General features: G+C 35.1%; 1 protein-coding gene across 1 annotated transcript; it reads left to right on the top strand.

Moving 5' to 3' along the window:
* Positions 1-8,147: 8,147 nt before the first annotated feature.
* On the top strand, positions 8,148-13,076 carry IL2 (interleukin 2). The gene is made up of 4 exons (XM_014845524.3): positions 8,148-8,408; positions 8,500-8,559; positions 10,808-10,939; positions 12,694-13,076. Exons 1-4 carry the CDS (start codon positions 8,262-8,264, stop codon positions 12,802-12,804), a joined length of 450 nt encoding a protein of 149 aa, XP_014701010.1. The 5' UTR covers positions 8,148-8,261; the 3' UTR covers positions 12,805-13,076.
* The last annotated feature ends 505 nt before the right edge of the window (positions 13,077-13,581 follow it).

Raw genomic sequence — 13,581 nt, 5'->3', positions numbered from 1 at the left:
TAGAACATTTTCATCACCTCAAAAACCAACCCCATACTCATTAGCAGTCAGTCTCCATTCTCTCTTGTCCCAGACGCCAGAAACCACTAATCTACTTTCTGCCATGATGGATTTGCTTTTTCTGGACATTCCATATAAATAGAGTCATACAATATTTGGCCTTTGTGAAGAGCTTCTTGAAATTAGCATAATGTTTTCAAGGTTCATCCGTGTCGTAGAATGTATCAGTATTTCAGTATTCTTATTGCCAAATAATATTTCATCATATGGATATACAACATTTTAATTATCCATTCTTCAGTTGATGACATTTAGGTTGCTTCCACTTTTTGGCTACTTTAATTAATGCTGCTGTGAATATTTGTGCACAAGTTTTTGTGTGGATATGTTTTCATTTCTCTTGGTTATATACCTAGGAGTGGTATTGCTGGGTCATATGGTAGTCTATATTTAATATTTTGAGGAAGTGCCAAAACTGTCTTCCAAAGCAGCTGCACCATTATTTTACATTCCTTCCAGCAATGCATCATGGTTTCAATTTCTTCACATCCTCGTCAACACCTGTTATTGTCTTTTTAATTTTATTTATCATAGTGGGTAAAAAGAGGCATCTCATTGTGGTTTTGGTTTGCTTTTCCCTAATGATGAATGATACTGAGCATCTTTTCATATGCTTTATAGTCATGTGTACATCTTTTTTGGAGAAATATCTATTCCATCATTTGGCCATTTTTAAATTAGGTTATTTGTCCTTTTATTGTTGAGTTGCAAGAGTTCTTTTTACATTCTGGGTGCAAATCACTTATACATGATTTGCAAACATTTTCTCCCATTCTGTGGGTTGTCTTTCCACTTTCTTTATGGTGTCATTTGAAGCACAATAGTTTTAAGTTTTGAAGAAGTCCAATTTATTTTTTTTTCCTTTTGTTGATTTTGCTTTTAGTGACATATCTAAGAAACCATTGCCTAATTCAAAGTGAAGAATATTTACTCCTATGTTTTATTCCATGAGTTTTGTAATTTTAGCTCTAAAATTTAGGTCTATGATCCACACTAATGATCATATATTGTGTGAAGTAGAAGTCTAACTTCACTCTCTTGCCTGTAGATATCCAGTTGTCTCAGTATCAGCTATTGAAAAGACTATTCTTTCTCCACTGAATTGTCTTGGCACCCTTGTCAAAAATCAATTGACCATAAATGTAAGGGTTTAGTTTTGGACTCTCAATTCTATTCCATTGATCTATATGTCTATTCTTATGCCAATAGAAGCCAGAAAGTTTTACACTTGGCAATTAACTGTCTACTCATCCCCTTGCACTTACTGTCTTAAACTGGAGGCTCCCTACATATGTCTTTTTCTCGTACTAAAATATAAAATTCTGCAGGCCAGGGATAGCTACTTATTTTTGTATTCTGATAGCCCATGATGATGTTCAACAATGTACCTTAAACATTTTTCAGTCAAAAGAAACAAGTAGAATTGTGTAAAAAGAACACAGCCCACTGTACTTATACAGTGTTGTTAGCTGCATATAATGAGAAACCCAAAATAACAAAGGCTTAAACAAGATATACTCGTATCTCTCTCACATAAAAGAATTCAGGAACTAGGGAATCAGAGTTGATTTGGCATCAAATTTGTTTTTATCTTAACCACTTGAAATGGAAAGCTCTCCCAAAAACATTACATATATTCTGACTTCCTAAACAAAGCAGATTTAAACAAAGCAAAACATAAGTTCAACATTTTTTGAGGAGGCAGGGTCATCACTGTGAACATCAGTCATTATACTCTGCAGTTATACAGGACTCTCAGGACCTGTTGGGGTGCATGGAGTTATTGAGTCACATACTAAGGTTCCAGAAGGCTGTGCTTTTCTGTGGTTCCTATATTTTCTTCACTTTTTTAATACTTTGTTTTCTATTGTTACATTTACCTCCTCTACCTCATTCTTTTAAACTGTCAGTGATCATTTATTCTACAGGGAGCCCAGTTCCCAAAATTGCTTCTAATCTACAATGCTCTTGAAGAAAAATAACAAAGCTGGCTAGAACTGGGTGTAAAGAAAGCATGAGCATAGGGCAGAAATGCTAAAGACTTGGTATGCAAGCTGCTACTCCACACTCCAGAGCCCACTGAAGACTAAATAACTATGGTGCACACTTGTCCCCTGAGGACAAAACTATTCTTAATACAGCACTCTAAGTAGACTCTGCTAATAATGCAGCACGTGAGAGGAAACCTATTTATCATCTTCACCATGAGCTTTTCCACACCAATTTTTGCTGCTCAGAGGACTTTTTAAAAATTAACTTTCTGGTTTTTGGTTGTTTGAGAGAAATGAGATCAAGATAGGTCAACTTTAGGGGCTGGCCCGGTGGCATAGTGGTTAAGTTTACATGCTCTGCTGCCCGGGGTTTGCAGGTTTGGATGCTGGGCACAGACCTACACACTGCTCATCAAGCCATGCTGTGGCAGTGTCCCACATACAAAATAGAGGAAGACTGGCATAGATGTTAGGTCAGCAACATGCTTCCCCAAGCAAAAAGAGAAAGACTGACAACAGATGTTAGCTCAGGGCCAATCTTTCTCGCCAAAAAAGAAAAAAAGACAGATCAACTTTGATGGTAAAGGGTAGCAGAATGTGCCATCCCAAAATATGCCTCTTTGGCATAAGGATTATTTTGAGCTGATTAGTTTGAGAAGACAGAGGAGAAGCTCTGAAAACAGAGTAGAAGTTAGCCTTTTGTCAGGGAAACTTACAAGTATAAAGGAAATTTACATCAGAAAGGGGGCGTGTGCCAGGAAGAAAGCTATTACCAGAGATAACTTTTTCACCTGAGAGACGAATCTGCACGGTGGGGCAACTTTCACTTGCCAACTTTTCCTCTTCTCACCTTCCCATGAATTGCCTTCCCTCCTCTGAAAGCCCAGACCCCCATGCCTTTCCTTAGCTCAGGATAGTGGACAAGCCTCAACCATCTGGCTGCCTTTTGAGTCTCATATCTTTGTGGGGTTCCCACAGGTATGTACGTACATAATTAAATTGTTTACTTTTTATCCTATTAGTCTGTTTTTTATTTCCTGGAGTCTCAGCTAAGCACCTAGAAAGGCAGAGGGAAAGGATTTTTCCTCCCCTACAATGGACAGAGATCCTCTCAGATGGGACTGACATTTTACGGAATAATATCTCTATTATACTTTATCTCTAGTGACCTTATAGAATAATTCAAAATTATATGGTTAATTAAATTAGATTTTAACTGAGTTGCATCTGGGCAATGCTGGCATGGTAAAATTTCCCACCTGTCTCTTTCTCAACCCTCGGATTAGGCAGACTGGTAAAACCTGGATGATATCAAGGAATTATGTAAAGCAAATGTCATCATTGAAAAAAATATCTTGGTAGAAAAGGGGGAGAGTGTGGCATATCAAAAACAAGTCATGGGATTACTCGTTCATTCAAAGTTAACAGATTAATGTTGTATCCTTTCATTTATGCTATCTTGTCATTCATAAGAGACCAGTCAGGTCCACATTGTCATTTTAGAAATAAACAAACAGGCTCAGGGAGGATAAGTAATTTGTTCAAGGTCACACAGCTAGTAAGTGATAAATAGGACTTGCGCACAGGTCTGACTGACTCTCAATTCCAAATATGGACCTGAGCATTAGTGTAACCACCAATTAACATACATTTCATCATTTCCTCTCCTTTCTCTCTCTTGCCCCCTTCCCTATTTGATAATATGAAAACCATGTAGATGGTACAGAAAAATAGGCTCATACCCCGATAAGGAGTGTTGTTGTTACAAACTTTCTGAATAAGCATTGAAAGCCTTAAAACGTTCATTCTCTTTGACCCAGTAATTTCACTTCTAGGATTTCATCCTAATAGGGTGATCAGAAATTTGCACAAATACTTATGTTCAAAAGATTTTAGTGAATTACAGTAGTATTCATAATTGTGAATGATTGGTATTAAAGTAAATTCCAGTAATAGAATACAGTCACACAACAGAATTTTATGTGCAACTATTAAAAATAATGTTCTGGAAGAATACTTAATATATGAGATATTTATAACATATTGTTAAGAGAAAAAAGCATGTAAAATTGTATCATAGAAAAAAGACTAGATGGACATATACCAATATGTGGCAACAATAGTTATCTCTGCTTGGTAAGAATACAGTTGATTTTCGTTTTTTAAATTTTTTAGCTTCTTTGTATTTTCTATAATGGATATGTATTATTTTGTAACTAGATAATGTTATAATTTTTAAACAAAAAAATCAGGCTATAATTTTTACAAATATTGTTAAAAACAAGACAACATGTCCCAAATAGAGTTGCTTATGCTAATCCCCATGTCACCAAACCAAGACTTCATTACAGTTTCAGCTCTCCCAGAAATGGAATCTCAAACCAGTCAATCAGGAGTTGCCTGAACAGCACTGGTTAGGTAATCTGCCTGATAGAGCCCTGTCATCCCTGGTTTTTTGCCTAGTATAACTTCCTTGTTCCTGCTCCCTTCCTGCTATAAAAGCATTTCACTTTGTACAGCTCCTCAGAGCTCCTTTCTGTCTGCTAGATTGGAAGCTGCCCAATTCAAATCAATTTTTGCTCAAATACACTAAAAAATGTTTAATATGCTGTACTTTTTCTTTTAACATTAGGAATGATAAAACAATGGACTCTGTCAATGACACAGCGAAAGCTATCATAGAAGAGGAAAGAACAAATGGTTAACAGCGAGCTTAGAAACAAAGGTAGGCAGGAAAAGCAAATAGATGAAGATAAGCCTAAATAAATGTAAATAATTTTATTTTCACAAGATTTTAATGAAGGCATTTATCTTGGCAGAGGATAAAGCTAATATTTATCTGTAAGTTGAAAGGCTTAATTCCTAATGTATGAAGAAAATAAAGTTCTTCATGAAATACGTACAGACAATGTGTTGGTTAGGGGAAGGTGGATGCTGCCTCGCCTGACTCATCAGCTACCACTGATAAAGTGAAGCGAGGTGGAACAGTAGGAACAACCTAATTCAGGCTTCTTTGTGTAGCCTAATGGTCCTAGAATTTGGCATCACTCTTTTACACTGGAAACACATGAGATCACTATGGGCCAGGAAGGCTTGGGTTTTTGATCTTGGGCAAGTCACTTAACCTCTACAAACGTCAAAATTCTTATCAGTAAAATGTGACTCAATGAGATGATGAATTTGAAAACGCTTTGCAAAATTAAAAGTACCAAGGAAATAATTCTTCCACGCCAAAAGGTTATGAACATCTTTAAAATTTACCACATGGAAGGTGAGCACCTATGAAGGAGACTTAACTATCACAGACAGATTGACTGAAGTGGTATCACACTATGGAGACTACAGGTTGGATGAAGACAGTCTGGGCACCAGTATACGTCTGAGGAAATTCAGATTTTCACAGGAAACACAGCTCCTAGCTGAATTCTCTCTAGGTGGTATGGAAATTATCCAGCACTATGTCCTAATTTCAAAGGGAGAGAATTATCTTGAAAAGCCAAGAGGCCTTTAGAGAAACTAAAAAGAGATGCATAAATATAGGCATCAAGCTCCAGAACAAATTAAAATTTTACAAAGCTGTGAAAGCGGGTCAGAAAGAAGAAATTTTTGCAAGAGGCAGAGTCCTGGAAAGTCAGCTTTGATGGATCGACAATGGATGCAACTGACAGACCAATCTCTTTGGTAGGCAGCTTCAGAGACTGGGGCTTCCCTTTTTAAAGGACTTAGGCTACCCTCAAGTCTAAGAAGCTGAGTCACAAACAATGCTAAGCCACTAAAATAGCTTCTTATTGAATAGTAAAATTTTATTTTCAAAGGGGAAGTAGGGGTGTGACACATGTGGTAGTTAGCAGTCTATTACTGACTTTATCACCACTACAGCCAGAAAAGCCAGCTGATGTGTCAGACATGTTAAAAAGTGAAAGTACACCACAGCATATGATAGCTTTCTCCTCAAGCATTTCAAGAAAGAAATTATAAGGCCAACTTCTGCAATGGTGCCTGTTATGCAATAATAGGGATAAGCAAGGGGCCTAGGAATTCAATTTTCTACAGACCCCAGAATTGTAGCCATATATCGACCCATTCTCTAATGGAAATAGCCAGAGAAATATAAATACCAAGACTATGAGAACATCAAAAGCCTCATTGGAAAAGCCCCCACACAGGAAAATGCGTGGGCCTGAATTTTTCCATTCTGGAAGGGTAAAGGCCTGAGCTGATGATGCTGGGATGAGACACTGAGTCTTTAGAGAAGCGAAACAAGTATAATAAAGTTGACACACAGACCACTAAGTAGCCTTTCCCTTAGAACTAATGCTAAATTTGTGGTTTTGATCTGAAAGGTACAGAGAGACATTCTGCATTTTTTAGTAATAGAAACATTATAATCTTTTGTCTGTAATCTCTCTCATCTTTTCTAAAAGAAAAGATCATTTTTCTTTAATCTCACTTTTTCTTCATTTTTTTTCATCTGAGGAGATATAGAGCTTATTTTTTAATTTTACAAAGATGTTTTATAATCTTCAAAATAAGGCCTTGCACATAAACAGTTTTGAACCATTTTTCTCTGTTCTTTGCAAGTACAATTAAGTGTTCTTTAGAATGCTTAAACCTTCCTGCCTACCCACCCTCCGTCTAGTCCTAAATTTATGTAACTACAGTTTAACCATGTTTTCGAAATCCAGTTTAAAGTCATATTTCTTCTTCAAAATTCTTTATATCCACTTCCCTTGAGGCAGCAATTGTCTTTTACCTAGGATTACAATTGTCTATGTGCACGTTTTCCCTGTTACACATCAAGTTCTTTGAGAAAGAATACAGATGGTAAGAGAGTGGACTTTGATGTTAGAATATTCTGGTTTCAAATCCTTGTTCTGCTCCTTACTGTCAGTAAGGGCTGAATGACCTAAAACAAACTACTTCTCTGAGCTTCAGTTTTCTAAACTGCAAAATGGAACCATCATTTAACAGGTTTCTTGTTAGGCTTAAATTAGACTGCGTGCCTGCACACTGTTCTTTTTTCTCTCTTTCTACATACCTGAGGGCATCATAGGTGCTAGATAAATATCTGTTTAGAGACTAGATAAGAAATGAATAAGGTAGTAAAAATGGAGGAGTTACAAGCAATCTCATTGATAAAGGATTTCCTCAATTCTCTCCAGGTTAAATTAGAAGTATATAGTTATACCATCATCCAGGCAGTTTGTGCATTATACTGAGGACAAATTAACATACATTCTAAATATCCTACCTAGTCTACCTACTAGAAAAATACTCATCTGATCTTACTTCATAACTCCTATTGTTACACTCACAGTGTCCCAGGTGCTTTAGAGGATAAATCTAAATTTACTAAAGAGATGAAAACTAGAAACTTATGGATTGGTTTACATAAAGCCCATATAAAGTCTATTATAAAACTAGCAAGAGTGCCCTTGGGTACAAATCCTTTTCTGAGTGTTTGTTTGTTAAACAATCATACCCTTAAAAAAAAAAAAAAAAAGGACAACAGACAGTAAGATATTTAAATACAAGAAACATGTTAAAATTAAAACAGCATAAAACAGTACCTCAAGTTCAATGAGCATTTTATGTATTCTAATCTTAATATTTCTCCAGCTGATTGTGTAAGAAGTAATCTGTCATGTTATACGCATTAGCTCAGTCATTGTGTAGATAAAAGTTAAAACCATCCTGAAACAGGAAACCAATATTCTTCCTGTTCAATCAACAAATCTAAACATTTATTCTTTTCAACTATTTATTCTTGCTCTTGTCCACCACAACATGGTGCTCCACATGTTCAGCATAGTTTTATGACAAAGAGAAAATTTTCATGAGGCACTTTTGTATCCCCACCCCCTTAAAGAAAGAGGGAGGAAAAACTGTTTCATACAGAAGGCGTTAGTTGTATGAATTAGAACTGCCACCTAAGTGTGGGCTAATGTAACCAAGAGGGATTTCACCTACATCCATTCAGTCAGTTTATGGGGGTTTAAAGAAATTCCAAAGAGTCATCAGAAGAGGAAAAATAAAGGTAATGCTTTTTGCCACACAGGTAGAATCTTTGAAAATATGTGTAATATGTAAAACATTTTGACACCCCCATAATATTTTTCCAGAATTAACAGTATAAATTGCTTCTCTTGTTCAAGAGCTTCATATCAGCCTCTCTAATCACTACTCAGAGTAACCTCAACTCCTGCCACAATGTACAAGATGCAACTCTTGGCTTGCATCGCACTAACTCTTGCAGTCCTTGCAAACAGTGCACCTACTTCAAGCTCTAAGAGGGAAACACAGCAACAACTGAAGCAATTACAGATGGATTTAAAGTTGCTTTTGGAAGGAGTTAATGTGAGTATATTTCCTTTCTTACTAAAATTATTACATTTAATTTTTCTAGCTGGAGTTCCTTTTTTAATAACAATCTGTTATACTTTCTCAGAATAACAAGAATCCCAAACTCTCCAAGATGCTCACATTTAAAATTAACATGCCCAAGAAGGTAAGTACAATTTTCTATGTTCACTTTATATTTTAATGAAATTCAAAGTAATATACAAATTTGCACACTGATTGGATTAATAGCACCTCATCTGAGGAAAAGAATAAGTAACTTAAATATTTTTAAAAAAAGTCTAAGTTTGATAATGGGCCTTCTGTAAATGGCTTGGCCTATATTTTTTTATATGTATTTGTGTTTTGGCGGGCAAGGACTGGGAAGAAAAGAATAATAACATTCTTACTTTATTGCTTAGGCTGTTTTAAAAGATTATGTTGACTTACTGTTTTATTTAAACATGCAAAACTCTAGATATTTGATTGTATCATTTTAGCATGCTAATGATCAAAATTCATTTCAGAGGAGGCCACTTTTAAAAATCCTTCATTGTTTGGGAAAGATTCTGAAGGGTCTATCTTTGAGAGGCAGCATAGCTGTAATCAATAGCACAGACTCTGGGTCCAGATTATCTGAACTGAAATCCCAGGTCAGCCGTGTCCTAGCTTTTGTGACCTTGGGCAAGTTACCTACTCTCTGTGACTAAGTTTCTCACCTACTTATGTGAATTCTAATTGTATGTACTTCATATAGTTTTGTGAGGATTAATGAGTAGATGTAAAGAACTCAGAACAGTGTCTGGCATATGGTAAACACCATACAAGCATTAGCTACTACTAGTAGTAGTAAAGATAAAATTCTCTCTGGGGAGTATAAAATTCTTGACTTAAACATCTTTTATGTCAGTAGACCCAGAGACTTACGATTCTATGTGACTTATTTTCCAAGATTAAAATCTTCATCGTTTTCAAATTCAGATAGTTAGGTAAGCATCAATCACCTAAGCTCCTAGAGCGACGCTAGGAGTATAAAGTTTCCTAGCACTTGTGCAGGTCAGCAGAGATCGGGCAAAACTGTGGTGCCAGAAAGACCTTGTCCCAGGGTAAATCCAAGCCCAGAAAAAAATGGGACTTAAGGATTATAGATGCAATCCCATTGATCCACTTCTCATTAATTCAAGGAAATTATGCTTTACACTACTCTTCTGAAAGATGAAAATAGCTTAGAGATGCTCCTCCAGCTTAATCAGACACACAACTCTTATCTCCTGCAACATAATGACATTAGACTCTTTTCTGAAGGAAATAGCTCCAAATTGCTCATACCAAAAATGTAAGCCTTGAACTTGCAGACCTTGTAGTAGCAAGTTGAAAGGGCAGTAGATAGAAATGTCAGAAGATATGAGCAGTGTAGTCCTACCTCTCCCTCTATAGATTGTTAGAAAGATAACATGAGATCATGTGTATAATTTAGAGGGTGGTGGAATTCTTTGAAATCTCACAGTTTCTAAATGACAACTCAAAATCTATTTGAAACCAAAAGTAATGTGATAAATTTCATTCATTTGTTCATTTTATCACCATTCTGTTTGCAAAAGATTTTAGAAAGATATAAAAACATTTAATTCAAAGGATGCTATGTTAATGCTATGAAAAAAAAAGAATTGAAATCTAATTCTGGATCCACTTAGTCATGCGGCCTTGGGAAAGACACTTAAATTCTGAGATTTAGTTTCCTTATTTGTAAAATGGAGATGATAATACTGCACTGCCTATCTCAAAATGTGGCTGTGACACTTAAGTGGGCTTATTTAGGAAAAAACACTTTGAAATTATAATGTACCATAAAAGTATGAAATACTATCATTATATATAGGAGAGTATGTATGTGTATGTCTAATTTGGGAAGCCCATCCAAAAATTCTTCAAATATTGTAAACTTTTATTTGGTTGGAACAAATAATTTTTTTAAATGCACCTTAATGTACTTATTACAGAAAAGTAAAAAATTTACAGTTATATGTGATTTTCTAAATTGAGAGTCATTACTATACAGTTAAAATTGCCTAATGTATCAAACTTTGGGACTGTGACAGATGGCATCCAAGATCTCCTTCTTTCCCTAACATTGTGATTAACCCTTTGATTATGAAATATTAGAATCATAGAATGTCAACCTCTACTTCCACATTCTGACTACTCTGGGTCTAATGATTTGTATACAGATTGGAAAAGAACTCAGCCTGTATCTGTGATTTGTAAACTATATTGGTCCACCTTTACAGTAATGCTGAGAACAGGGAGAATGGTAAAAACTATATACTGCCACTCAATAAAAATAGATTGGAGATTAATTTCTGATTCTGACTTTTAGTCAGAGAAAACTCACCTGATGATAATTATTATTATTCAAGGCCACAGAATTGAAACATCTTCAGTGTCTAGAAGAAGAACTCAAACCTCTGGAGGAAATGCTAAAAAACTTTCTCTCGAAAGATATCAAGGAATTAATGAGCAATATCAATGTAACAGTTCTGGGACTAAAGGTAAGGCATTACTTTATTTGCTCTCTTGGAAATAAAATAAATGGAAGGGCATTTTAAAGTGGTATAACATTTTTGGTATGTGTGAAGTACTTGTGTATTTTAAGTCCACTGTGAACATGAATTATTTTCATGTTAGATCATACATTGTGGAGCTAGGAAGCGCAAGCCAGAGAGCTTCCATCTACCATCCACATAGGGACAAGCCTCCACCCCTGCGCTCTGACACCCCTCACATTAACACAAAACTGGGAGAAGGCACTGAATTGAATTTCACAGAAAGCAGACAGATTTTATTATGTATTTTTAAATTCCTTCAGATCATTTACCAGAATAACTAATACTGATTGTGTGAAAAGCTTTTTAAATGGGGTTTCCCTATCATTTAGTGGAAGGATTAAGAGATTTGTCTTAAACAGCAACCATTAAAATAGCTGATGGACAAATAATTAACTCTTTATTTAGAGGTAATACTTTCAGGACCTTAAGAATTTTTAAATGCACAGGAAGCATGAAATGTACAAGGGACTCAGATGACATGAAAGAGGTTCATAGCTCTCCTTTCTCATCCCATCTGCCAAAGGACAAAATTCATGAATTAACAGTTATCCTAAATAAACAGAGCAATTTTAATTACAGTAGTAGAACCAAGTTTCTAAAAGTATGTAACTCTGGATCTTTCCAAGTAAGAGTCACTTTATTAGTAGACTGTTTCTTTCCATTTAATTTTTTAAAAAATACACTGAGATTAATGTCATTTAGACATTGATTGACTCAGTTTCTCATTTACGTCAAGAGGTTTGCTCTAAAATTTTTAACATCAGAAAACTCACTCTAAAACTCCTGATGCAAAATTGAGATAAAATTATGTGAAAATCATTTTTAAAAGTAAAACTCCTCCCAAGAAATTACAATATTTAAATAATTACATGTTAGAGGATATATAACACTGCAACAGTTTATTTAAAGGAAATACTTTGTCTCATTTTGTTTGTCTTTCCAGGATAGGATACTTCAAATTCGAAAAAGCACTCTCTTTTATTTGCATATCAAAATATTTTCTCCTTAGCTTGTCAGCTAGAGGCTGAGTTGAAATAGTCCCTTTCTGCAGAGAAGGTTAATTTCTACACAGTCAGTCCACAGGACAACATTTCTAATGTTTACACTTTTAAAAGTTGGGAAACTCACCTGCATTGATAGTGAGTTGAGGGAGGGGGGATGAGTATTTATGAAAATGTTCTTCACACAAACTTCCCCCAAACAAAAGCCTCTTCTAACTTACTCAGGGTTGGTTCTGCCTTGCTTTGGAGAAAATATGAGGAGATTTACTCAAGTAGAATAATGAGTAGAATAACCTTAATCAAGGTTTAAAAAAGAAGGAAGTCTAATGTTCATATCACTGTATACATGTAACCTACAGATATACAGATATATACACAGAGGAAGTCAAACAAGTTTATTTTGCATGCAATGAAGTATTTGTCCAGAACTGTTTTTATTTCAAATGTTTACTTGTACACAACTCAGGAAAAAAATCTTGTGTTCACTGAGATTGCAGAATTAACAAATGAGAATGATAGTAAAATACTGTAGAAAATGTAATTTTGGCACATTTTGATCATTTCAAGAAAATGTGAATAATTAATATGTTTAATACACTTGAAAATAAAGGCCATAAGCCTGTAAGACTTCAATTGAGAATTATATAAGGTAAACTACTCTGAACTAAAAAAAAAATTAAAATTTTTGTTTTATAGGGGTCTGAAACAAGATTCACATGTGAATATGATGATGAGACAGGAACAATTGTAGAATTTCTGAACAAATGGATTACCTTTTGTCAAAGCATCTTCTCAACAATGACTTGATAATTAAGTGTTTCCCATTTAAAATGTATCAGGTTTTTTATTTATTTAAATATTTAAAATTTATATTTATTTTTTGATTTTATGGTTTGCTACCTTTTGTAACTGTTAGTCTTCGGATGATAAATATGGATCTTTTAAGATTCTTTTTTGTAAGCCCTAGGGGCTCTAAAAAACTTGCTTATTTATCCCATAAAAGTATTTATTTTTATATTGAATTGTTAAACATAATGTCTATGTAGATCAGTTAATAAAATTATTTAATAAAGTTGATGAATAAAAACAAGCCCAGATATTTGTTATTTGGGGAACAGCACACAGTAAGCACTAAAATATTTCTGAATTACTCATGTGAACTCATAAGATAGTTAAAATGCTTACAAAAGTCTCTCTTCTGGGGGCTGGTCCAGTGGCATAGTGGTTAAGTTCATGGGTTCAGATTCTGGGCACAAACCTACACACCACTCACCAAGCCATGTTGTGGCAGCACCCCACATACAAAATAAAGGAAGACTGACATGGATGTTAGCTCAGGCACAATCTTAAGCAAAAAGAGGAAGACTGGCAACAGTTGTTAGCTCAGGGACAATCTTCCTCACCAAAACAAAAACAGAAAGAAAAGTCTCTCTTTCCCTGGAGAGGTATATGGAATAGGAGAATGGCCTTCTCAAAGCTCTTGCTTTCTCCTTTCACAAGCTGATCAGATCCTTAGTTCTAGTCTGATAAAACTCTCATCAAATGATATTTTCCTTGTCCAGGTCATGCCTTAAATTTAAGATG

The sequence above is a fragment of the Equus asinus genome, chromosome 3 (assembly GCF_041296235.1).
Source record: "Equus asinus isolate D_3611 breed Donkey chromosome 3, EquAss-T2T_v2, whole genome shotgun sequence".
In the NCBI taxonomy this organism is placed as follows: Eukaryota; Metazoa; Chordata; class Mammalia; order Perissodactyla; family Equidae; genus Equus; species Equus asinus.
Note: the sequence above shows the minus strand (reverse complement) of the source record. Positions and strands in the feature narration are given on the sequence as shown.

Coding starts and splice junctions, on each gene's coding strand:
- IL2 (XM_014845524.3), top strand. CDS start 8,262: ATGTACAAGATGCAACTCTTGGCTTGCATCGCACTAACTCTTGCAGTC. Junction 8,560..10,807: donor AAATTAACATGCCCAAGAAG/GTAAGTACAATT, acceptor TTATTATTCAAG/GCCACAGAATTGAAACATCT. Junction 10,940..12,693: donor TAACAGTTCTGGGACTAAAG/GTAAGGCATTAC, acceptor TTTGTTTTATAG/GGGTCTGAAACAAGATTCAC.